At 38.4% G+C, this 27,392-nt stretch overlaps 1 protein-coding gene and 1 long non-coding RNA gene across 3 annotated transcripts in view; one reads left to right on the top strand and one right to left on the bottom strand.

Moving 5' to 3' along the window:
• The window catches only part of adcy5 (adenylate cyclase 5), an 89,151-nt gene that overhangs the window by 32,907 nt on the left and 28,852 nt on the right, over positions 1–27,392 (top strand). For both annotated transcript variants that reach the window (XM_046053874.1, XM_046053873.1), the window contains exons 2-4: positions 6,839–6,988; positions 9,301–9,422; positions 24,998–25,109. In XM_046053874.1, the coding sequence (XP_045909830.1) occupies positions 6,839–6,988; positions 9,301–9,422; positions 24,998–25,109 (384 nt within the window). The remainder of the gene's footprint in view (positions 1–6,838; positions 6,989–9,300; positions 9,423–24,997; positions 25,110–27,392) is intronic.
• Positions 19,724–27,121, bottom strand: LOC123973670. Its single transcript, XR_006825667.1, has 3 exons — positions 26,943–27,121; positions 20,125–20,223; positions 19,724–19,967 (listed from the first exon to the last, which is right to left on the bottom strand). It is a non-coding gene; the product is annotated as an uncharacterized LOC123973670 (long non-coding RNA).

Raw genomic sequence — 27,392 nt, 5'->3', positions numbered from 1 at the left:
AAAGAGTGGTAGAGGAATCACTGCACACTTGATTGTCACATTGTTCAATTACAGGGCCTTCGCTTCTAACAAGCTCCACCAATTGTCAACAGTCAACCAACCATATTGAACCTTACAGCAAAATGCCCTTGTAGTACATCAACAGCCTGTCTACTGACAATCACAGGAATGTTCACCATGTGATCAAAATTAATCACTTTTAGCCACAATAATCACATAAACAACAAATATGAGCTGTATAAGTTTTACTTGGAGCTCCCCTGTAGATTTTCTAAAACCTTAGGGCCTAAGACATGCATGAATTAATGAATTTTCTACCTTTTAAAACATTTTCAAAGCATGGATTTACCAGGGATCTTATTTTGAAGGGTACAGGTGAACACATTGTTCTTTTAGCATCTATTTTCTGAGCTTTCTATAGTGTTCATTATATTCTTATGGGAGTTTTCAAGTTCTAAGAATTTTCTATAGAAAAATGAATGAAACAGGAAGCATAGCAACTGTTATTTAGCCAACTGAGTGTCTCGCTCTTTCACTTTACTACTTCCTTTTGTTTTGTACTTTTTCAAGAGCACCTCAGCAGTGGCAAAGAGGGCAGTGGGTGGTTGAAGTACCATGTTCCCCATCCAGATTTATTCAGAGGGTCTGGAGTCTGAACCGGGGACTTTCAGGCCACAGACCTGCTTCTCTAACCTTTGGGCCCTCATTCCCACCTTAAGTGTGCATTAATGTAACCAACTATGGAATCTACAACAAATGTGCATTACCGCCCTCTGCAGGCTTCAGAAATGTGTCTTGCTTCACACCTGCGCTCACGTCTTGCAGTGCGACCTCATAAGCCTGCTGGTACAGCAAGTGTCTTAAACATCACAGGGACATGCTCATCAAAACATTGCTCTATGGCAGCATTTATGCCAAACAAGGTACCAATGTATCAAAATGTGTTGTCAGAAATAAATTGCCTTGCATTACCACCACGCAGGATAACATGGTTTGGTTTGGTTGCTGTCATCACTTGTGTGGGCTGGATATTGGCTGCCTGTCCTCTATAGACGTGATGTTGGGCATCTCTGAAAGACATACATGAGAATAAATGAAAAGTCTGTTGGAAGTGTGGCGACAGCTCAGGAGTAGAGAAGAAACTGGTGTTGATGTGGTCATGTGCTGAACAGCTTTCTTTCTAAATAAGACCACAGGACTGCACTTTGCTCAAAAGAGACACATAATGTGATAGATGTGTATAGTATTGAGTACTTTCTACCTGGTAGGTGTTTTTATTTTCTGGTGGTCATTGCTGCAGTGGCCTCCATTAATCAGATGATAACAGAAACAAGGATATACAGAGTAAAGAGTAAAATAGCCGTGGGAGTGCCATTAGGCAAACAGCTTTTTTTTGGCTGGAGTGTTACATCACATTTTCTCTCTCTTTGTGTAGCATAATCTGCCACGGCTTGTTTGGGGGAGCAGGCACTTGGTCATTTGGGGACTTTGTGTTGAATTTAGGTTGGTTGTGTTTTAACCATTTTCTATGAAAATAACTTGCCTGAGCGCCGTTGGTTCGGCAGGTTTTGAATAGGAAAAGTAGTCCTCATGAGCAGGGTGAGCAAAGAAGTATGCATGAATCACTGATGGAAATTACTGAATATGATCTTTCTTGATTATGTATGTTAAGTTTGAGAAGACATTGATTTATTTACATCTATTAACGCCAATCACCAGCAGAAACTTCATCAGTTCTCCTCTGCAGCTATTTGTTAGAAGATTTCTGTGTTCTTACCCTGATGATGATCTCTGTATTAAACATGGGAGCTGTCTTTTTCTGCTCTCACTTTCCTGAGGCGAGGAAAAGCCCATAGGTTTCCAAATAAGGCCTTGGTGAGCACAGGCAGTATTAATAGAATAAGACTGCTGCTGGGGAATATTTGTATTGACCTGTTGAAAGACTTTATCTGATGCATGCCGTTTCCATGGCAGTGTGGGGGAGGGATGCTTCGAGGCTTCGGTGGAGCTCCATGTGCAGCTGCAACTGGCTGGCTAACTCCACTGTTGATAGCAGGGACTCACCTTTAAATGTCACATGTGGACAGTTTCAAGCTGATTTGAAGCAAGAGTCTATGTTTTCCACATTAATTGTCATGCTCTTAACGCAAACACACAGACCTTTACACTATAGCAGTTAGTCTTCTGCTCCCCTGGGGTTTTGTACCAGGCAACAGAGTCCCCAGAGTCAAAATAGTACATCCATCTCTGCTGATTATGTGCCTCAAACACATTTGTTATGCTAATAAGCCTCTCATGGACAGGAAAACATAATGATTTCTCTGTAGTTCTTTACCAGAGTTTCGACTATCAACAGGAAGTTCATGAGAAATACATTCTCATTCACTGAATGTTAGAGTTGTGCAAAGTCAGGGCTTAGAAATTTGTGCAATAATATTGCAATATTAAGAGATTAACAATTAAGATTCTGCGACAGTATTGCCTCTTAAACAAGGTAATTTACTCAACATTATACAGAAAAATCGTTCTGCCTGTAATACTTTCTCTGTGTGCTGAGAGGTTTGTCTCTTTGATGTGACTCTGGCATGACTCAGATGGATTACTTCTTCATGAGGCCATTTGCTGCATCTCTTTTCTAATCTACATACAGTTTTAAGATTTTCAACCATGACTAGATACACTGAATATGACAATTCTCTTTTGAGCTGCTAAATGTGTTAACTGAACTGCATTGGTTATGGGTTATAACAATGGAGTTCTTCTGCAGGGTCGTAAATGTTATTGTGTTGACATAAAATTGATTATTTAATATTGTTAATCGTACAGCTTTGATAGCTTTTGCAGATGAATTACCAAAAGTAAGGTCCAGATTGTGGTCAAAGACTGATTCTGTATATCATAGTTCATGTGTTTATGCCGAGGGATTACCAAAATTGTTTTTGTTTGGATTCTTTGAGAGCTCACTCAAGGAGAAGAGCCTTTTTACGCCATTTGCAATAAATAGTCAGTGCCTTGACAAAAGCTTATTTGGCTGAAATGCTATTACGTTAGAAAACTATTAAAGTAAATATTCAAGCAGCCAAAATAAAGAAGGTAATGGGAAATATACCTTGGGCAAAACTCTTTGTCTTGGCTTGACTGTTTTTATCTACAAAGTAATTTGACTTCTGTGTGTCAGTCCAGTTCCGCTTAACAGTTTTTCAGTTAGATAAACATCAGAAATAGCAAATAGTAACCTTTTCTAAATTCACCACCTCCTCTCACACTTCATTTCTTTATTTTCCTTGGTCGTGCCTCACTTCCATGCTAGTCTTCCCTCCCTCTGAATGTGCTTGGTTTTTGCATGGAGACCTACTTAGGGGTTTTTGACTTGATAAAGACATTGTGTTTTTGTTCAGTTTGTTCCGGCAATAGAGAGGCCCGTGGTGTGATGTGATTCCGCTGGCTGATTCTGCCCATTAAATGGCAAGAATGGGGTATTGGCTTTAACTTGCTGCTGGCTGCCAGCCCCGGGACCCACTGTAGGCCTGGCACTGAATGGAAACAATGTCTTTTAGTGCTGGTGCCTTGGACACATGGCAGCTTGCAAGCTGTTTGTTAAGTGGAAACTTGGACTGAAGGTACTGATGTGCTGCTAATTGAATATTCAAGTTTTAGTGAGTCACACACATGCAAGTGTGCACCAACAAAGGTTTTCCCACAGATGTCAACCCCTTCTCCGAGGTAGCCTTTGTTCCACCAGCTGCTGTAACTCATTCAGTATGATTACATACACACAAGAAACTCAGATAGTATGGACAGTCTGACCAAACTATCTAGAAACATAAAATAACAACACTTATTTTACTTGTATAGTGATAGAGTATGCTGCGTCCTGATTTTGTGCGTGTGTGTCAGAGTGCTGACGTGGCATGCTGACGCGGCAGTGATAGGACAGTCTCTCAGCTCTTCCTCACAGTGCAAATGTGTCTTAATTTTACAAATCATCAAATTTAGACTTAGATATTTAGATTTGCTCGCATTGCTTCTCTTACCACTGCCATGCAGACGATACACAACTCTACCTATCCTTCCTGCCAGACGACCCCACCATCTCAGCACGGATCAAGGACTGTCTCCCTGACATATAAGTATTGAGCAAAGGTGTGGCACTGCTCTGTGGCTGCCTAGCTGCTTTCACGCTAACTAATTTTCCTACGGGGACAAATAAAGAGATTGATTGATATAAGCATGGATTAAGGCTTGCCACCTTCAACTAAATCTCTCCAAGACTGAACTCTTAGTCATTCCAGTCAAGCAATCTAGCTATTTACCACAACATCAAACTACAAATTGGCTCATCAACCATCACTCCAACCAGGGTGGTGAGAAACTTTGACTAACTGACCGTGTTGCTGCTGTCTCAGTCGTCCCGCTTTGCTCTATACAACATACGAAAAATCAGCCCCTACCTATCTTACTCAGTACGCCACCCAACTTCTGGTACAGGCCATGGTTATCTCTCGCCTCGAATATTGCAATGCCCTCCTATTGGGTCTTTCAGTTTGTGCAGTTAGGGCTGGACAATAAAACAATCAAAATAATTATTGCAATATAATTTTTTTCAATAAGAATATAACAAATGTTCAGTAGATATTCAATAAATGTTTGATTTTATTCACTTAAATCATACACGAATTAGGACTTAATTTTTTAGTAAGATGGTTATTTTGCTGAGGAAAAAGGACAGAAAAAAAGCTTTTACTTAATTTTACTCATGCATATTTGTTGAAAAGATTTTATTATAAATGTTCTACCTCAGATTTGTGAAGTGATCCACTGTTTGGCGTGATAATTATCGATATCGAAAGATATGAAACTTTTTATCGTGATAACATTTTTGGCCATATCGTCCAGCCCTATGTGCAGTGAAACCCCTACAAAGGGTACAGAACGCAGCAGTGCACCTGGTTTTTGATCAGCCCAAAAACACTCATGTCACTCCATTACTTAGTGACCTCCACTGGCTACCTGTGGCCTCCCGAAATTCAAGTCACTAATACTTGCATACAGAGTGACTACTGGGTCTGCACCAATCTACCCAAACTCCATAATAGGAGTCCCAGCTATTCTCATCTGTAACTCCAAAAAAAGTAGAACAAGCTTCCACATGCCATCAGAGCAAGGGTATCCCTCTCTAACTTCAAGGTGCTTTTGAAAACTCATTTCTTCCGAGAACACTTTTACTTATAACACCTCTAACCCCTGACCTCTAACATGAACTTCCTGTGCTATTCTTCTATCTCCTTACAATTATCCTGTATTGATTGTAAATGTTCTGAAGGTGTGAATTTCAGTTTCAGTCGAACTTTGGATGGATTTTAAATAAGAGCATGCGTCGTGTAATCTTTCCTTTCATCCTGCCACTCTGCATGTAAAAAAAGTTTCTTGTCTGAAGTCCAGAAATCCGGTCACGCATTTACATGGTCACGAAATCACCATGAAATTGCTGGTTTCTCTAATCACCTTTTACAGATGTCATAAACCAGGTTTTGCTTAAGATATTGGGTTACATGCATGTTCGGGTACAAATTTTTGTTGTTTAGGTAATCACTTTTTGTTCTGTATAACTGTGGCTTTGAAAACGATTCTAAAAAAATTAAAAAAAACATTAATCCGTGTATGGTTTGTTCTTTGATTATATTGTTTCAAAACCAAAACCAAAAAAACAGATAAACAGAAAACAAAAAAAACAAACATCTGTTTGTCATATTCTTGCACCAGATTCATAAACACCTGCATACACATTGTTCTGTGTTAGAAATCATCAGTCTCCAAGAAGCTGTGCATCTTTTTGGAGTGGAACCAGACCTTTTCTGTTCATAGTCATTGCACATGCACCAGTAATGTCATCTACAGCAAAGCAGTTTTAACTCAGTGCTGTAAGTTGCAGGTCATTACCATTACTTTGCCAACTTCTCAATAGATTACCACTGTTTTTCGGGCTGATGAGTGAAGCAAATCTACCAGCCACTTGCATATTTTACCAGCATTTGGCTGGTGGCTGCATGGTGTGGATTTTGTGCCCTGGTGGCAACACGTAATGTTTACTTAGGCTCAAGGAAAACATACAGTACACACATTTACTCTATAAATGTTGAGAATATTAAGACATTTAACGCTTAAATGCTCAATCAAAGTTTGCCAGAAACCCTTTGACCATATATCCATTTGTTTGAAAAGTGATATATTCATTCTTTTGTGTGTGCAGTATGCATCATATCTGGGTATGTAAAGGGTCTGGTGAACTGGGTGGCTCCCCTAATGTGTTCTTATAGTAATAGAGATAAGTAAAATTAACATTTAATTATCTTCAAAAAACATGTCTTATAATATGCATTAGACAGCAGCACCTAAACTAGCCCTCTGGTCCCACTGCATAGGGAAGGTTAATGTTCAACATGGCATAAAATCTCTCAGCTGGATGTGTGCAATTAAAATGAGAGAGAAAGGGAAATCACAAGCGACAAATACCCGTAGCAGGAGTTGAACTGGGCACTTTGCATTTGAACTGCAGTCTTTGACTTTATTTTATCCCTTTTATTTTATTCTATTTTACTAATTTTATATTTATCTTAAATGTGTATTTAGTCTTTTCAATGTTTTCATGCTTTTATCTTGTATTGTTTTTGTATTATTGCCTTTTGGGTATTATTGTCTTTACACTTGTTAAAGCACTTTGTAACTTGTTTTTGAAAAGTGCTCTACAAATAAAGATTATTATTATTTGATCTCTGGCTCACAGAGATGCCCCCTCATTATGGCACTCTAACTCTTTCTCTCTTACGGTCTTCCACAGATAGTGTCCAATGTGCTGATCTTTTCCTGTACAAACATCGTGGGAGTGTGCACCCATTACCCAGCTGAGGGCTCCCAGAGGCAAGCCTTCCAGGAGACCAGGGAATGCATCCAGGCTCGCCTCCACTCCCAGAGGGAAAACCAGCAGCAGGTGAGAGAGAGCACAGATTTATATTGACATGGTGATTAAATTAAATCAATTTTTCTTTTAAAGGAATAACACCCACCTCCTGTAGGCTTACAAGATGGCTCTGAAAAGTGTGTACAGCAGCCTGCTCCTTCCTGAAGGATGTCAGCTGTAAAATATTTTTTAAAGACAGTATCAGATTCTTTAGTTGAGATGTACATTGGCATGATGTCATACTTATTTATGTATTTATATTTTCAGTATTTAAAAATGTTGCTACTTGCTGGAAAAACATTACTTTTTTTACACGTACATCTGTATGAAACACTAATCCCCACAGTTCCATAACTTTATTTCTACAACAGGCCACATGCTTATAGCTTTAGCTTTAGCTAACACAACACATGGGATTCCAATTAAAAATGGCAGATAGCTGTAATAATATTAACCTGGACTGTACCAATAAGTTAGTTCTTGTTATTGGTGAGAAATGAATCATGTCTTCCTATGTCTTAGATTATGTACCGGCAGAACAGTCAAACCTGAACATGGAGGCTTCACCCTCCACGCTGCCTGTTTAATTCTTGCAGTTATACATATCAGAATATCAGAAACTACACTTAATGTCGGATGTCTTCTAGTACAAAAACTCTACATATTACTTAGCTCCAGTGTTTTTGTTGTATTTAAAGTGTTACAATAAGAGTTAATAAAAATACATTTTTTTAGCAGCTGCAAGGGGAAATGAAACAAGACTTAAGTGAACACATGTGATTCAAATTCAAATTAGCTTTATTGGCATGAATGTATTGCAACAATATTGCCAAAGCTATATATAAAGTACATAAGGACAATTCATTTCATACATTTCATTAGATAAGAAAATAAAACAGCAAAAGTTGTGTTTCTGTGTGTTAATACAAAATAAAATAATAATAATGAAAAAATATATAAAATATAAAATTCCGTAAAAATAAATATTAAATAAAAAGTAAATAAATAAGACAGTAAGCGTGTGTGTGTGTGTGTGTGTGTGTGTGTGTGTTAAAACAAACAAAGAAACAAAAGGGGAAAAAAACTAAAATTAATGAATTAGTTCATTAAAAAAAAAAGACAAAATGTGAGATTTTAAAACAGCAGTTTATAAAGTTTCCACTTCCACTAAGTTTCCACTGATTGTCCTCAGTTCATGGCATGATGAGATATATTTTGCAGCATTTATTTGACATTTGGTCATTTCTCCCAGTAAATAGGGGAGTTTCTGTGTGTCTGATATAAATTCGAATTTGGGGTATATTTGGGAAATGTTGGCAAAGTGTTGTGATTATGATTCTCTGACACCTTGCATTTGCATTTTTAAAGATTATTTCAAAAGTCAAGCCCTTTCCATCCAAAGCCTTCAGTTTGCCTCCTCTGTCAAACCTGAATTACACGTAGCAGCTGCAGGTCGCACACTGAAACTCTACACAGACTAATATTCTCCTAAACTCCCCTAATTCCTCACTCCCCTATTTTCCCTTCTGTAAATGACCTTTTTGAATTTGACTACAGATTTATATATGCCATCAGTTTTAATTATTTCTACTTTATTTATGAGAAATCTTGTTTTTTCAACCGGTTTGTAGAGGAAAGTATTAAAATAGCCGTGATCCTCAGCCATCATTGCCATGGAGAAGAAGCCGGTCAGAGGCACAGATTAAAGCTCAATAAAATTCAGAATGCTTTGCCATTGCAAATTGGAACAAAACACGGCACCACACAGTTTCCGGATTCACCCAAAAGTGAACGCATTTAAACTGCTGCTAAATGTTTATATGTCATATTTTGTATTGATGATTCACACAAGCATCATGTCCATCCTGTCAGTCACCTCAATAAGACGTGTATTTAAAGTTGGTGGCAAAAGTAATCCAGCTTTACTTAAACAGGAGTAGGGTTTTTGACACTGTAGACTAGAGCATAGCAGCACAGAAAATATTATTTTATAATTTCTTTGAACAAGGAGAAGAAGTTGAACCAACACATTTTACAGAAATCACACCTGGGGACAAATATTTTCATTACACAAATAATCTAAATACACTTAAGTATTCATGCAGAGGATCCATTTTTTCTAAAGCTGTTATACTATTACAAAATTATTTTAATTACTTGCACTAGGTAATTGTTATAAACATAACGGTTTATTTACTGTGTAGCTGTGTAGTCCCAGCCCCATTACCATGGGAGTAGCCATTGCTGTGAATTTATTCATGTGCGTTAGTCACACTGCCTCCACCACTTAACTTCCTTATATGTGCCCATTGAACTTACTCCCCCCCCATGCTTTCCTGCAGGAACGTCTTCTGCTCTCAGTGCTTCCTCGCCATGTTGCCATGGAGATGAAAGCTGACATAAACGCCAAGCAGGAGGACATGATGTTTCACAAGATCTACATCCAGAAGCACGACAATGTCAGGTAACACGTCAGGAAGAGGAGGCAGGATAGTGAGTGGAAGTGGAATAATGAGGGGAAACCGATTGAAGCTGCTATAAATAACAACATCTTCAAAAATTATTTAAAGTAGTGTGTTACCTCTCAAAGTAACAAGTAATAATCCAGGCACACACATTAAGATACAGGCTACTGTACTTGTCCTCATGAGGCAGAATTAGTCCTCAGAAAATGATTGTTCAATGCAAAAATCTCTGCTTATCAAACTTTTAGTTTGGGCTGGTTTTGGCCATGAGAGAAGAAAGATTTAACTGAAAAAAAACTCGCAACAAGTGTTTGTATACAGTAGTAGTATGGTATTTATCTTCCACAAAAGTCTTAGGCTGCTGTGGAAAAATGCTGTAAAGTAAGAATGTTTTCAAAAATATAATGTTAATAGATTATGTTTATCAATTAACAAAATAAAAAGTGAGTGAAAAGAAAAAAAAATATAAATCATATCAAGATTTGGTGTGACCACCCTTTGCCATCAAAAAAGGATTAATTCTTCTAGGTACACTTACTTGGCAAGTAGGTTGACCCAAACATCTTGGAGAACTACCCATAGTTCTTCTGTGGATTTTGGCAGACTCAGTTGCTTCTCTATGTTTTTGTAATCCCACAAAGACTCGATGATGTTGAGATCAGGGCTCTGAGGGCCATACCATCTCTTCCAGGGCTCCTAATTCGTCCGACACACCTGTTTCTGTTTTAGTTAATGATTATTTTTTATTTATTTATTTTACCTTTATTTTACCAGGAAAGAAATCCATTGAGATTTTTAGTCTCTTTTACAAGGATGTCCTGGCCATGTTCTGGCCAATGATTACGTTTCAACCTACATATTGAATTTATGATCATAAGCATAAGCAATTGTTTAATCATACACCTGATGATATAGCAAAAAAAAACCTTGAAGAACTGATGCTGTTTTAAAGGCAAAGCATTTTTCTGTAATAATGTACATGAAAGTGAGTGAAATGCTAGTTAGAATATCTCTGCCATGCCTCCATAACCAATTCATGTAACCTTTCGACTGTGTTTATTGTAATGTAAAGTTTACAAACAACCATAATAATGTTATCTTTTATTCATACGAAACCCTCTGAGGATGCACCGGTGATCAGTCTTTCTTCTTGTTGTCAATTATCATTCTATACCGGATCATTCAGTCTGGCCTATATTTTATATCATTAAACCATGTTTTACTCATCCAGGGACTTATTTATTTAAAGTTGGAATTCAGTTTGAATCTCATTTAAGTATTTTATCAGTAAATTCAGCTAAACAAAGATGGACCCTGATCTGAATTCAAATGAATACCTTCTGGTGTAACCCGATGTTTAGGAAAGGCTTAGATCTGCTTAGTTTAACAGTAAGTTCAGACGTAAGAGATTATAAGAGTAAATGAGGACATGGGAACAGCTAACATGACCAGTCAATTACTCTGTAGTATAAGTTAGTTAACAAAAAATGTTTAGAATCATGTTTTGAGTTCAAAACAGCTGAATTGTAAAATAAACCATGATTTAATCCAAATTAATCCTGAATGGTGCAGCCCACCCACAGACAAAGGCAGAAAAGGAGGGAGAAGTGCCAGTGTTACCATGGCAATGTGCTCCCTGGTATTTTCCCATTATTTTTAGTATTTTTCACCTGTCTCAACATACAGTATCAGTAACAATGTAGTATGTTGTATCATTTGAAATGTAATGAAAATGTTGTCAACTAGAAATTAGATGCTGGTGATGATAGTTGCTGGTCACGGAACACAAACAACCAGTAATATAAATATAATGCATTTGCATACAGTTTTACCTTTTATAAAGAACCCATATTAATTTATTGCAAATAGTTATATATCCATTGTTTACATGATTGTAACAATACGTCTTTAAGAGCTGTTTCAACCTAAAAAGGCTGATTAACTTTCCCGCAAAAAATTCAACATATTCCAAAAACAAGGATATTCAAAAAGAATAAAAGTGACACACAATGACAAATGCTTGTTTACTATATTTCAGGCTTTCAGTGTTACTTTAAAATCATCAGGGGGAGGTGGAGGTGTTGAGAAATGACAACTCTGCTTCAGGTGTGCCAGCTGATTGCTCCGTATGTGACAAATACTGCATCACCACTCAACACCTGGAACTTTATGTAATAATGATAATAATAAATTTATTTATAGAGCGCTTTCAATCAAAGTGCTTTACAAGAATTAACATACAAGCAGTACAATACAAATTAAAACACTAAATGTAAATACCACTCATATATAGACATCAGAGATAAACAAACATTTAGGACTCATACGCAGCAGTGACTATGTAGGTCTTAAGCTTTGATTTAAAAACCTCAATTGAACATGCCAGTCTAGTATCTGCAGGAAGACTGTTCCATAATGTTGGAGTGCGAAATGAAAAGGGTCGCTCACCATACGTTTTCTTTCTAAACTTTGGTACAAGTCCTGTCCTCTGGGAGCGCAGCAACCGTGTAGGCACTTAGGAATTCACAAGATCAGACAGATATAATGGTGTAAGGCCATTCACTATTTTGTATGTAAGTGACAATAATGATCTAATCTTTGCAATTCTTCAGAGATAAAAGGAGGCTACTTTTGTCACCTCCTTAATATGCAAATCAAACAAAAGTGATCAATCAAAAATGACCCCAAGATTCTTTAATCTATCCTTGATATGAATGACAGAATCATCAATGGACAGAGTAAAATTGTCATCCAAATGACCTAATCTAGCTGGTCCAATAGCTATCTTTTCAGTCTTTGCTGAGTTGAGTAGCAGGAAGTTTGCTGATAACCAGCTCCTCACAACAGCCAAGCAACTCAATAACTTAACTGAATCAGATGCATTTCCTGCAATAACTTGCATATATAATTGTAAATCATCAGCATAGCAGTGAAAAGCCATCCCAAAAGAACGATTGATCTGACCCAATGGCGCTAAACATAAAAACAATAGTGGACCAAGTACTCAACCCTATGGAACCCCATGCTGGAGTGAGGAAGAATCAGAAAATGTATCATTCTAGTTTAGTTTAGTAGAAGACTGTAGACAGTCTTTAGATTATTTCAGATGATAGACAGGATGTCCATAATGCTTTTATAGCTTTTTTAATGTTAAATGACTGCATGTGCCACTGCCAAAACTTGTCATTATATGTGTTGCTTCTCTTCATTAAGCAATGTTTGATCATTTGTTGTTAATGGATACAAAATGTTTTTGAATGCTGAAGCAGTTCACATTCACACTCTTAAAATTGGTTAGCGCTGATAGATAAGTGTTGCTATACACCTTTACAAACCACCGCTTTGTAGACCAATTTATGCTATTGAGCAGTCATCTGGTCAGTATTAGCAGTTTCCAACACCTCTATCTCCTGCTGATTTAGGGAAGCAAGGTAAAAGCCTGAAACATAAAACCTGCCTCTGTCATAATTCACAGCATATAACAGCTAAATAAGCGCTGAGTAAGGGAGTTTGAAGGTTCATTTTTGTTCTTGGAAATAGTAGGAAAAGCCCTTTCAGGCACAAGGTCCATTTATTGGAAATTTCTGAGCTTTCAGTCTAAAATTTCTCATGGCCTCCATCAGTGGAGTTTGCTGAGTTGTCAGGGAGATGGTTCAGTTATTATCATGTGGTCTAAAGTGTAATCCAAAGAGAAAATGTTTTTGAAGCATTTTTGACATCCATTACTCGCCCGTCTCACAGAACCATTTTGCCAAATGTAACTCCAAGACAAGGAGTCTCCCACTCTTTATATGTTGTGCACTTAACCGTCTGTAAAAAGCCCTCAGTTTTACTATGTGCTTTCCGGTTATACTACGGACATTTAAAAAAAAGGGTGGAAAAATCTATGAATAAATAAATGAAATCAATGAAGTTGTCTTTTTGTATAATCCATTAATGGAGCCTACCTGGAAGCAATTGTTCTTTTGTAAATTTCTGAGGTTACTCAGTCTGCCTGATCGCTGGCCTCTCAGCTAGTTATGAGGACAGTTATAATAGAATGGAGGTCAGACTGAATGAATGGATGCTTCAGTAGTGTTTACATGCCGCTGATGTCCTGCTTTTAATGTGGATTCCTAGTACGTATGAAATTTCCATGATGTGATAGCAGGTGGTCACATGTGGGGAGAAGATAATAACCCCTGTCTCTGTTTAAAGACACTATATCAGATGCGAATTGCCTCATGGATCTTTCTCTGATCGTCCATTGACTCCTGATTGATGACATTGACCTCTTCCTAGTTGATGCTTTTTGCCGGTTTTGTTGTGATGTTTACAGACTAAAGATGTTGTTTGTTTTCTGTGTTCATTCAGTCTCTTGTCTTTGGTCCAGAGCCCATGCAGTTTCAGTGATGCAGTGTTGAATTACTGGTTTACCTTGCTTGGGTGTGTATTATGATGTGACTTTGCACTAATAACTGTGAACACTGAGGTCATAAAATAGGAGATCATTTTATACTGTGTAATCCCACAGGACAGATGCAACTATGGTTCAGTCGGGCACCACCTTGTGGAGTAACAAAGAGCTGCATCAAGGGGACACAGAAACAGGCTTGTTGTAACTGTGTGTGTGTGTGTGTGTGTGTGTGTGTGTGTGTGTGTGTGTGTGTGTAGAGCAACAACAACCCCAGTATCAAACTGCGCAGTGAGAGTTTTATGGCCTGTAGCTGTCACAGTCAGGTGGAAGCCCAAACCTCGATACATAATAGGCTGTATTGAAGCACATTAGCACTTTGATGTGTCCCTTTTGAATTATCAGGGGTTAGAGCATCAGATCACATTCTTGGAGCTCTTCTACACAGAGGTCTTTTCATCACTATTATGTGATCATTATCAGGAATTATCCTTTTTTGTTGCCTAAATTTAAGAATTCAGTAAAAGTAAGAGTGCAGATTGTTTTTGGAGAGGAGTGAAAAATCTGGAAATATCCAGAACCAATAAGCACCGAGCCACATGAGCACTAATAAATGTGCACACAGGGATATTTGGCCACTATAACAATGCAGTTGTTTTGCCTGCACTTAAGGGGCAAACACCAAGAAGGTCACGTTGATTCACAGGGGAAGTATTCATTACTGCAACTGTTAAGATTAAACAAAATTCAGTAACCTGTAACTCATTCTTACCTGTGAAGAAGATACTCTCTCCATAATAAGAAGAGACAAACCAGCAGCAGTCTGCTTTTTTCAGCAAGAGCAAGAGCAAACAAAACCAAGATACAAAAAAGGAGAAAGTGTCCTTCTGTAGGTTTTTTTGTGACTCACTGGGGTGTAGGCGGCACATTAGCAGCATCCGCTAAGCTTGGCTGAATTCTGTCTGTGGTCATGAGTGTGTTTAATGGGTAGCTAACCAGGTGTGACCCGGCCTGTCGGGGAGCGGGCAGTGGCGTTTGGTAATTGGAGCACTGCTGAGAGGCTGAGTAACAACAGGAAGAGAAGTGACAGCTCCTACTGCCACAACTAAAGAGTAAGAGACAAACCAGAGGGAGGTAGAGAGGTGGCAAGGGAGTCGCTTAGGGTCTGGAGCTTGTTACTGCAGAACATATGCGTTAGTCAGTACTGTAATTTAAAAAAATGGCCTTTAGGGCAAGGGTGTACAAATGTTGTTTCTAGAGCAGCAACATTAATGTTTACAACAGCAAAGTCCCTATATATATAAACTCAATATCTATGACATTTAGAAAGAATAAAAAACTCTGTAAAAGTCTGTATCAGTCCTCCACTTCCTCCTCCTCTCTGCTGTTATTCACTGCCTGCAGGTAATGTTACCTCGTAGAAGGAGGAGCGGCTGGTTTGTCTCAGCCAGCAGCTGAGTTTATAACAGTGTGCCAAATTTAAAGACTACACACCAATATATGCTACAGACAGACAGCTTTCTATTTAGCTTGTTTTTTTACATTTGGCTAACGTTAGCAAGAGATGCTTACATGAACCCCTTTCTACATGTTTACCCTACACACAGGTGTATTAATGAAGTATTGACTTTTTACTTGCGAAGGTTTTATTGCATGTACTTACGGTAGTAGTTGGAGTAGTTTGGTGTGGCGTCTTTCTCCGCTGGGCGCTGTGTGTGTGTGTGTGTGTGTGTGTGTGTGTGTGTGTGTGTGTGTGTGGGAGCCAACAGAGAGCAGGCAGATGCTGCAGCCTGGGCCCGTTTAATACTGCGTGTCAGTGCCATCATTAAAAACATTAGCCTTCTTGTCCATCGTGTCAAGTTAAATCAGATTTGACGCTCGAGACATAACGTTACATTATAGGACCCTACTGTTTTTAGGGTTTTTTTAAATCTGAGATTTTGAGAAATGTTAGGAGAAAAAAGTTGTAATATTGAGACCCCCATCTTTAATTATTATTGTCTACAGTTATTTAGACTTGTAAATAATTTGGACTGCCGTGTGGCGTCTTTCCTCGGACTGGTAGCTCTGTGTCGGTTCTTTCTCTGCCTTCCTCACGCAAGACACCATTGCTCTGGTAAGATTTTCATTTAGTTTTGGTTTTCCACCTTCGATGAAAAACAGCAAAGTTGTCTCATCCAGTACAGTCCCATACGGCGTTCTTTGTCTGTCAGACGGTCTGAAGGGGACACTACCATGTTAGCAGAGCAAAAAAACGAAGGCTAATGCACTGCAGAGTAAGGGGCAGGTAGATATTAAAAATATGTATTATGACTTTATTCTCATAATAGTACAACTTAGTCCACATGGCACATTACATGGCTGTAGTCTTGTTTCTAATAGCTGATGCCAAGTCCTTTTAACCAATAGGCTTGTCGTCTTTAGGGAGTCAAGTCTTAAGTAGTCTAAGTCTACAGTCCTGCTACACTGTCTCCATCTGTCTACACCTTCTAATTAAAAAAGGTAGCACTGTAATTTCTTAAAATAATAACTGATTATTATTTAGTTTTGAAGCTTGTACCATTAAAGGTACTATTGACTTTCAACTTATGGTACCTTTATGTATTGTTTCATTGTAGTGGCCCAGGAAACAAATATTGTACCGTGAAGGTTCAATTCTGCTTTACCTTGTCTTGGGAGTGTGGCATCCCACTTGTGTTTGTCCTCTTGAGTAAAATGATGTCCTGTGGCTTCAGCAATGAGGTCACAATGTATGCCGACTGATGTATTATACAAGAGGGCTTTGGGACGGATGTTTTGATGCCACCGGGTTGCCATGTGAGTATATTCAGAACACTGTGGCTGTAACTGCTGTTGCTGTTATGTAGGCCAGCAGCACCCTGAAGAGAAATACATGGAAAGAACATTTCATAAATTAGAAGAACTGACCTTGCCTTTGTTTTCCATGTTTTAATTAAAGTAAGGACAAAAGTTGACTCTGCATGGCAAACACATGGTTTTTAGTCTGTGTAATGCAGTTAATTATTGGCGTATGTGTTACATAAGGTTGTTCTGCTGATGCTGTTGGTGCCAGGCCTGAACTGAGAATCTGTCCTTGGTGAGCAGAGGCAACACACATGCATCAGCACACAGCAAACATACAACATACAAATCAGTTCACTGCCTTTACACACATGTAAAGATGACATTGCTTTTCTAACTGGAGTGACAACTTATACTATAATATATAAGTAAAGGAATATTTAATCTATTAATTGTTATACTTTGAGGCTTCTGAGGGAATTCATTTAGGGGATACAACAACATAAGAAAGCAAGACAAAGGGGTAGAGGGAAAGAAAAAGAGAAATAGATAGGTGTGAATGGAATGATGGGGTAAGAGGCAAAGAAAGAGAAGCAGACAACAGTGAAAAGGACTTTTTCCTGGCTGCAGCGAGCAAGCCACTAGCAGAGCAGTGGGATTAAGCAGCCGGGGGGGCAGATAAAAGCCAGCTGGCTGGTGGCAGTGCTACTGCCAGACGAGAGGGGATCACAGGGTCAGGCAATGCCAGCACAGCGCCGCTTTGGTTCAGCTGAGATCTGACCCAGAACACATTTTGTAGTGGTGGCTCTATAAGAAGGAGAAGGGCCTGCCTACTGCATTACTCTGTATTTGTCTAGTGTTAGTGTTATAGTGTTTTTTTTATTTTTCCCCTTGTTAATGTGTTCTTCTTCACCACTTGCTGAGAAATGTCAAAAAATATATTACATGTTACTTTTTATGAAAATTGCAGTCTGTAAAAGTTGTACATGTAGTGCTAGCATCCTGCGGGTGGATCCGTGGGTGATAAAAGGTAATCCCCATTGGGAATAAAAATCTCTTTTGTAAAATATAATTTGTAAAATGAGTCGATAAGATGTTAAATCACCAGTTTGTATCACATAAACATTCTCCCTATAAAAGCAACTTAAAACCATTACAAACCCACTTTACAATAAGGTAATCACATCCAAATCTTAACGTAGAATTTTATACCCCATATCACTTATAGCCAGATGTGACTACGGCAGACAGTACATAAAAGCTTTTACGCAGTAACCCAGCAGATGTTGTGGCCCATGTCTGTCCTGGCATCACAGGGAATAACCATTCACACCTTTGTGTTAATGTGTGAGTTATAGCTGAGGGATTTTTATTGACAGACCTTAACATGCAGCGCTGTAAATATCTCCTGTGGATATCTGTGGACTTAAGCTAACAACTGAGCAATGCAGCTATCTGAACCACAAATTACTGGCTTCAGGATTCTGTGCATTCAGCTTTCCTTCTCAAAGAGAGTGTTTCTGCTTACTTCAATGTCTTGTGCTCAGTTACCACTGAAAAGGCTTTGTTCGTATCCCAAAATATTTAACTGATCTGAGTCATAGATTTATCTCCAAGGCATTCATATTTTCACAGAACTGTGGTTAAAGTTGTGTGGTGGTTGAAGTTTAAAACCTTTTCATGTCTTTGTGTTGTTATCACTTGGTAAACTGATTGCCTGAAATCCTTGTGTGTTCGTAGAAGGGCACAACATCAAAGAACTTGAAAGCAAGTTAACCCTTACATTGCAGCTTGGTTAATTTCATCCAATGCAAAAATAACAAAATGTCCAGCATCTTTCCCCTGTGAGACTCCAGTGCCTTTCAGTTCAGGATTTCCTCTGCAGTCACCCTCACTTACAAAAGCTAAAATCCCCTGGATTTAATGTGAATGAGTGACTCATCACCAAGGTAACGATTAAATGGGACTTAAAGACCTCAGGTCTCCTTCTCATACCCTCTCTCACTCTCCTGCTTTTGTTGCTCACCACCCACTGTCTCTTCTGATGTTACATGAGGCCGTGGGAAGTGGCCTTCCTCCCTGCTTCACTGTGTCAGTGGGGATAGGTTAATTATCATCACGAAATCCCAGTGAAATCTGTGCATTATATATTTGAGTATATATAGCGTCATCATAAGAGAGAGAGCATAATCTAGCTCTTACAAAAATATATAATAAAAACATTGATCCAATCTACAGTAGTGAGAAGATTTCTAGTGAAAGTAAACATTTTTGGGGGATTTTTCTTGGATCATGCGTCTCTCTTATTTAAATGTTATGCCCTACTCTTCCTTGATCCCTTCTTCTGAAATGAGTAAAACCTCAGGTTTTTAAGAGCGCTTGTATACCTTGTGAGTGAATAAATAGTACAATCGCTCTATAAAATGCCATAAAATGAAAGTTCAGTCCTCTCACCACACACAAGGTTTTACAAATTTAGTCTTTGATGGGGGTCTCTGACTTTTCCACTTGAGCTACTGTTAACATTATATTGCAGCATGTTAAGATAAATATTTCAATAAACACGTTTTTATTTTTTATTTCCTGCTTTGCACATGGAATTGCTTTACTTGATATGGCACAGCTATTCTGCTTGCATCCCCATAAACCACTGTTATAAAAGAGGCAACAGTAAGACTGTTCACAGACTTCTGAAACTTTTGTCTTCCCCTCTGGTAGTGAGCACGATTACACAAATACTGAGAAATTTCCCCACTTCCAAGACAATAATCCATTATTTGGGTAGAGTAAATGTAATAGCTACATATTCTACTCCAAATATTTGACAAATACCAACCTGTCCAAGAGTGATAATGCAACATTCTTGTCTGCTCATAGTCCTCTGGTTATCTGTGTTTGTACTTGCTGTTGATCACTCTTTTTTGAGTGTAATCCTTCCTCTGAAGGAGAGTTTCTTTTTTATCTGGAGCATCGGAAATGTTTCTTGGACACTTCTTAGGTTTTTCCGTCATTCTCCTAGTTGTCATTGCTATGGTTGCTCCAGAGCTATGTAAGACTGAGTCACGTCATCTCAATTCAAGTGGCTTTATTGGCATGACTGCAGAAAATACTATGTTGCCAAAGCATATTAATGCAAACTATACAATCATAATAGAAAAAAAACAATTTTCAATTATAAACATTCTCTCCAATGGACCTTTTTTTTTTTTTTACAGCAATGGCAGATCATGGAACTCTCTGGGTTGCTCCCTCTTCAGCTTTGACAAACCAGTCATTGCTGGTTGACATGAAGCGGATCATTACCTATGTGCCAGCGCTAGAATGACACCACGGGCACCAGATAAAAACTCTGTGAATACAAAGAGATTTACCTGTCAGTGATAGTCTTAATCAACATTGTCTGAACTTGTTCAGCAGGACCGTCAATATTACAGATGTTCATTTATATGTAAAAGTCCAGTATCCAGTTTTATAAAACACATTGATGTGTTAAGCGAACTTGATACCTTATTCCAGGGTGGCGCCTCAGTCATCTCAATGAAATTTCTTCACTGTGCATATGTGCCAAAAACCCTTTTCATCAGGTTTCCACATGTCTGACTGACCTAGTTGACAATTAGCACAAAAATAATGCAGTGATTATTTTCATTTTTATTGGACCTAATGTGTAAAAGTGTGATAATAGAGAATCAGTGTTTCTGCTAATGATTAAATATTTCACAGATGTTTCTTTCATAATGATTATGTATGGCAGGAAAAAAAGTCATTTTGGGCCTATGTGCATCACATGACCAGCAGTTTGGACTGGCCACTGTGCTAAAATCATATCACAACCCTGTGTTTTTATGGCCGCTTGTTGGACTCGTGTTAGATAATTTGCCTAATGATGATATAATGTTGATGGTGTAGGGGAAACTCAATTTACAGTTATCCGATAAGTGAAGTATTTTAATTGTATTACACTATGTTAGGATAAACCTCTGGCTGTGTGTATCAGTATAGCTTAACAGTATGGAGGAGCCAGTTGTCAATATTATAATCTTGGTTTAAAAATTTGTATAATCTTTAAGTGGGATAAATGTCTTTTGTAGACAAGCGTTGCAAGCAAGTGAAATAAAGCTCATCACTGCATCCACACTTCCCTTCAGTCTGTCCTTCACTCCCTCCTCTATCCTTCAATTTCTCTTTTGTCTTCGACCACCACTGCTTCTACCGAGCGAGACGGACCTGTCTCCGAGCTTAAACACATTGGCCAAGTGTCTGGTTTTACTTGATCTCCCATGCAACAGTTCACAGAAAACAATCAATTATTCTCTGAAATGTGTACCACAGGGTGGGCTCTCTTAATCATTTTCAGCCTGAGACCCAAATTGAGGAAATTTAGGCATATTGAAACCCAAATTCATTATAACATGTGCTGCCAAGAGAAAAGGTCTGTGGACCCCCTCTCCAAAAAATAAAACAAGAAATGCTGCCTTAACACTCATAACTCACACAACTACACATGCGCATACCCAAAATGCAAACTCACACTTTTCTATGTACAGATATGAACATAAACACCCTCATGTCCTACCCACATGTCCTGTACAAACACACCATGCTTTTGGCTGTGTAGGAGGCACCTACCCTGTGAGATTCATGTGAGCTTGTTTGGTCTGAAACCTTTGTTTATTTATAGCTCTCTCTTGCCCTTCCTAGGGGTCTGATTCAGAAAGCCACTTCTACAAAGTCAGGAAACTGTTCCCATATCTGCCTTAAAAAAATCAAATAATGACATTACTGTTTGGCTAAGGGGTTTTATGTTGCTGGATATCAGATGGCAGGGTTATAATCCAGCTTTGAATGTGGCAAGGCTTGTAATATACAGGTGAATCAAATACGACTTGTTGTAGGAGCAAAAGTAATTAACCTCATGTATAAAGAATACAATATCAAATGGCAGTACTGCAAGCTGCAATACAGAAAATTATAATGGCTACCACCTACTACCTCATAGGGTATACAGTATATTGCATAATGTGAAATAGATGTACTACATTACTGCCATGGATGTCTTCATATATATAGGATGCTATACATATTTAAAAGTAAATAATGCAGTGTTCAGTAATATGACGAACCTAATAGGTGTGCCACAAACATTAGTGTTAGACCCCATATTGTTTATCTTATATGTTTATAAAAAATCTTCCACAGTATCGCCATAGTGTAGAAATACAAATGCTAAGCACACCATTTTGTATACACGTGAAATAAATCTGCTGTAAAGGTTATAACGTCTTTGGAAATGATCACATAACGACTTGGGTATGTTTTTAAACTCACCTAATGTAGATGTTCTTATCATTGCTGAATGTAAATATCAAGGCTTAATTTTAGAGTCAAACCTCAATTTTCAGGAACACATCAAAAAGTGCAAAAACAATTAAATACGTCATTGAAAACTTCTGACAAATCAGAAATTCTACAGTTGATTCTTTCCCAGTTTGCATCTTAGGGACTAACCCTAACCCTAACCCTAACCCTACTGGCACTCCTTTTTTAACAGATAGGGCCTATTAACCTATTAATCTTTTGGTGCGCAGCCTAGTGCGATTGCTGCATTCACACCTGCCCAAACGAACCGCACCTAGGGGCAAAACGAACTCTAGTGCTATTCAACCAAACTAAATGAGGGAGGTGTGAAAGCACCCTTTAGTTTAGATTGTCCTTAAAGATGTATCCTGTGTATTAAATTTGCAATGAACTGCCCCCGCCTTTGTTGCATTACTTTTGTGTGTGTGTGTTCATGAGTATATACACTCACCGGCCACTTAATTAAGTGCAATGGTTCAATTGCTTGTTAACACAAATAGCTAATCAGCCAATCACATGGCAGCAACTCAATGCATTTAGGCATGTAGACATGGTCAAGACAACTTGCTGAAGTTAAAACCGAGCATCAGAATGGGGAAGAAAGGGGATTTAAGTGACTTCGAATGTGGCATGGTTGTTGGTGCCAGATGGGCTGGTCTGAGTATTTCAGAAACTTCTGATCTACTGGGATTTTCACACACAACCATCTCTAGAGTTTACAGAGAATGGTCCGAAAAAAAAGGGAAAATATCCAGTGAGAGGCAGCTGTGTGGATGAAAATGCCTTGTTGATGAGAGAGTAGAATGGGCAGACTAGTTTGAGATGACAGAAAGGCAACAATAACTCAAATAACCACTCATTACAACCAAGGTATGCAGAATACCATCAATGAATGCACAGCACGGTGAACATTGAACAGATGGGTTACAGAAGCAGAAGACCACACCGGGCGACACTCCTGTCAGCTAAGAACAGGAAACTGAGCCTACAATTCTCACAGGCTCACCAAAATTGGACCATAGAAGACTGAAAACACGTTGCCTGGTCTGATGAGTCTCGATTTCAGCTGTAACATTCAGATGGTAGGGTCAGAATTTGTTGAACAACATGAAAGCATGGATCCCTCCTGCCTTTTATCAAAGGTTCAGGCTTGGTGGTGGTGTAATTGTGTGGGCGATATTTTCTTGGTACCAATTGGGCATCGTTTAAACACGACAGCCTACCTGAGTATTGTTGCCGACCATGTCCATCCCTTTATAACCACACTCTCTGATTAAAATGGTCAGCTGACACAGATCAGCTGATGGCCTGTTTTGCCTGAATTCACACAGTGCTTCATACAAGTAATAATTACTATTGCTGTGCAAACACTAAATATTTATTATAAACATACATCTTATATAATATATCCGTGAAATAGCTATTCTATATATATATATATTGATATTCATATCATATTGAAGATGGAACTGTGCCAATAAAGGTAATATGTCTATCAGGGAAATGTGGTACAATCTTTGCAGTCTGTTGATACAAAGTTGGAAGCACACAAATGTTTGAAACATATATACTTTAGCATTAATACTTATTTATAACAATGCCCAAACTAGAAAAACTGCACAATAGTAGTGTAGACATGGTGGTCTACATATTAGCGTTCTCACCAAGCCAGTAGAATATTAAGATACTATAAGATTTAGGTGGGAGATGGATTGTTCTACAAAGGTTATTTCAAATTTATATGAGCATTGGGGATCCTACAAGGAGTCGAGTTCAGGTGAGTCATTGTCAAAGTTCCTAGAAGGAAGACGGTGTTAAACAGTATTAAGTAGCAAAAGACACAAGGCATGGTATTGCCCCCTGAGACTGACTTATGAAGTTCATCACATGTTTTACTCCAGGAGCAAATCAGTCACCAGAGAATAAATACACTTATTGAAGACAGAAATATCAAGCGTGAGATGTGACTTGTGGTACAGGGTTATGATGCTTCACAGAACAACATGAGCCATTCAGGACAAGCTCATGGGTTTTATCTGTGAGTGGAGCCAAGAGGCCAGCCTAATTGTCTCCACTCACTCATTTTGCCAGACCTCATTACCACCAATGCTATATCAGTGACTTTTTAATGCTAAATTACAGACATTGTATTACATTTGGACATGACTGTACAAAACCGTTTTTAAACCGCAGTATCACACCTTTCACCTCCATCAGTGGCTTCAGGGGTACATCTTGACCAGAGTAATTTGAAACTTGGTTGGTTTTGACATCAAGTGTTTGATGGGCTGTAGCAAAGCAGGAACACGTTGTAAATCAAGTAAAAAATGCTAGATGATCACGCAAATTTTAGATTGAATAGAAATCACAGTATAACTCTCTATGGAGGTGTTATCTTTTTCTAATATTATAAAACGCAAAAACAGAGCTATACTGTGTCACTGGGGGTGACATGTTCATTCATCACGAATTGAAATGGCAGAGTTCAGTCTCAACTCATTAAACTAGCAAAATGGTGTTAACACAAAGGCACATAGCCAAGCATGCTCAGTGACATTTGTCATCCATCCATCCAGCCATGCATTCCTCAATGTTTTTTTCTGGATGAGATGCAATGGTATTGAGCTTTAGGTTTTAGTTTTAGTCTCTTTAGGGGACATTGAAGAATGTTGACCTGGCCTCCGGCTTTGGCTGTGCATCAAAATATAATTGATTGTGTTCACATGTGGGAAGACGGTGAGGGATCATGTTCCTGTTGCTGCACTAGCAATTAAATGGGTGGAATAAGGATAGAATTATGCTTTTCTGTGCTGTAGGTAGGCGAACATACATGTAATTTGTTTGAATTTGCTCAGCTTTTTTTATCCTTGTACATTTACATTTGAATGTCTGTCTGCAGCCTCACCAGGAAACAGTACAGCTAGCAGAGACAAGGATAGCTGTGCAGAGGGAACTGGACATTCCAAACTGGGAGAGTAAAGAATGTTAAATGCCGTTTCTCTTGTCTTTGTGTTTCTGCAGCATCTTATTTGCAGACATTGAGGGTTTCACCAGTCTGGCATCCCAATGCACAGCGCAGGAGTTGGTGATGACTCTTAATGAACTCTTCGCCCGCTTTGACAAGCTGGCAGCGGTAAGAATGCATTGACACGTGTACTATATATAAAGGCCAAAAATTGTGCTCCTGCTTTCATTGTTGTACTTTAATGCTAATATCCTAATTTTATTTCGTAGGAAAATTATGTTTTGAGAATAATTGCAATTCACTCAATGCAAATGGCAAAGATTAATGAGCAAAATATACCAGTACATACAAATATTTTATCACTTCCCAGCACACAGAAAGGTGTTAAAATAACACTTGAATGAAAATGGCTTGTTCAGGTGAAATCTTGTATTATATTGGGTTTTGCTTCTAAAAGCATCTGCATTTACACTTACGTGTGATATTAGGTTTAAGGACAGACCAGCCTGATCGCATTCTGGTGTTCCTTCTTCTTCCTTTGTGGTTGATTGTGAGTGAGGTAAATAACTTATACCATCTGAACTGTTTGAATATTTGGGCAGTGGTGGCCCAAAGGTTAGAGAAGCGCCAACACCAGCTTAGTGGCAGCAGACCAGGCTGTGGTTGTACTGGGCAGCTTCTAAGTGTGAATGTGATCAGGGCCTTCCTGCAAAAGAGAGGCTTCCTCTCAGTGAATATATATTTGATATGTTATTGAAACACCTGGTAATATAGTGCTAAATAATCCATGTCTCACTTCTCATCTTTAAAATATCACCATATTTTAAATACATGTTGACAGAGGAGGTGCTGAGTCAGATAAATCATAGAAAACACATGAAATTCAATTTAACCACTTACTTTCTTCAGGCCTCTAAAACTTATTAAATAAAATAAAACAACAAAAAAAAAAGAATTATCTTCCTTCAGGTGAACTGGTCATGCATCTGATGAGGGGTCATAAAATCAAAAAGACTGGGAACCAGCAACATAAGACGTTTGCACTAAGCTGGCTAAATCCTGAATTCTTTATGCGAGATGGTGAACGGAAGACCAAAACAGAGACAGAGTTTTGGTCTTTGAACTTAAGCTTGCTTAGTGTGTGGACCTGACATGATGTGGTTAATTACTAAATGTAAAAGGAAAAGCGTCACTCTAAACATTTTTGGACATCCTAAAGAAAATGAAAATACAGTTTAAAAAATACGTATCATCCAATGCTAATAAAAATGCAAACATGCGCACAGAATTTCACTGTTTAGAGGGCAGCTCCACTCTACTTCATATCTGCCATCAATATCTTGCAGCCAGACATGTGTTTACAGCACATTTCTAATATCTGAACCACAGCTAGATAAACGGCACATGCATGAATATTGATATTTCCTTTTTTTTATCCAGAAGCTTCATTGTTTGTCCAGCTAATGCTCAATGTATGCCATTTGTTTATGAAAGGTGAAATGATGTGCTAATCAATATTTATGAGTGAAACAGGTATAATGGCATTATAAACCAGAAAGGTTGCTACTGACACTTTTATGTGCATGCCAGATGTACCTTGTATCTATGCACACACTCACACACACACACACACAGACTGCACACACATCCTCTGTCTGTGCTCTTTACACAGTAGGTCCTTTTGTATTTTCCCAGAGCCATGTGCTAGAGAGAAACTCAGGTGGCTATCATGAGACACAGTGTTCTCCCAAGCCCTACCGATTCACATGCGCACCCCACACGCTGCCCAGAGGTCTTGAGCTCTAAGGCTAATGTGTAAAATCAGTGCTAAGATAAAACTATTGTAGGAATCCTGTTTTCCGTGTCCATGTAACAGTGTTTCATGCAGTAGCTGCAAATACAACGTCTTCTCCTCTCAGCAGTTTGAAGGTGCAAAGAGTCAACTCTGAGGCCATATTCCCTTTAAAGGATCAGTTCATTTAAATTAGTAAGTTCACTTACCTCAAGTGGAGTCTGAGACAGTGTCTGATAGTTTTGGTTTTATATGTCCAGGGTTTGAAAAATCTTTCTCTAAGATTTTTCCCTCCACCATCCTTAAACCTGCAATAACTGATTTTGTTAGTGGGTTCATCACTATAAGCGACCCCTTTAACACTACATGTAGACATTTCACGCATTGTTAATATAAAAATACTGATTAGAGCAACTTCAGGTTGTTGTTACTAAGAGTCTGAGAAACAAGCTTGTTTATATGTCTGCTTACTTCTAAAACACATTTATAGAGTGCTTTTTTTAACTTGCAAATTTGTGATTGGAAACCTCTATAGCAACACCTGTGCTATTCCATAATAGAGTTTAATTTAACATTAGTTTTTGCAATGAGGGTTGACTGGGGTTAGCTTGTTCATTTTAGCGTTGAATGTTTTTCTGTGATTGTGACCCATTTTTCAG

The sequence above is a fragment of the Micropterus dolomieu genome, linkage group LG07 (assembly GCF_021292245.1).
Source record: "Micropterus dolomieu isolate WLL.071019.BEF.003 ecotype Adirondacks linkage group LG07, ASM2129224v1, whole genome shotgun sequence".
Taxonomy (NCBI): Eukaryota; Metazoa; Chordata; class Actinopteri; order Centrarchiformes; family Centrarchidae; genus Micropterus; species Micropterus dolomieu.
Note: the sequence above shows the minus strand (reverse complement) of the source record. Positions and strands in the feature narration are given on the sequence as shown.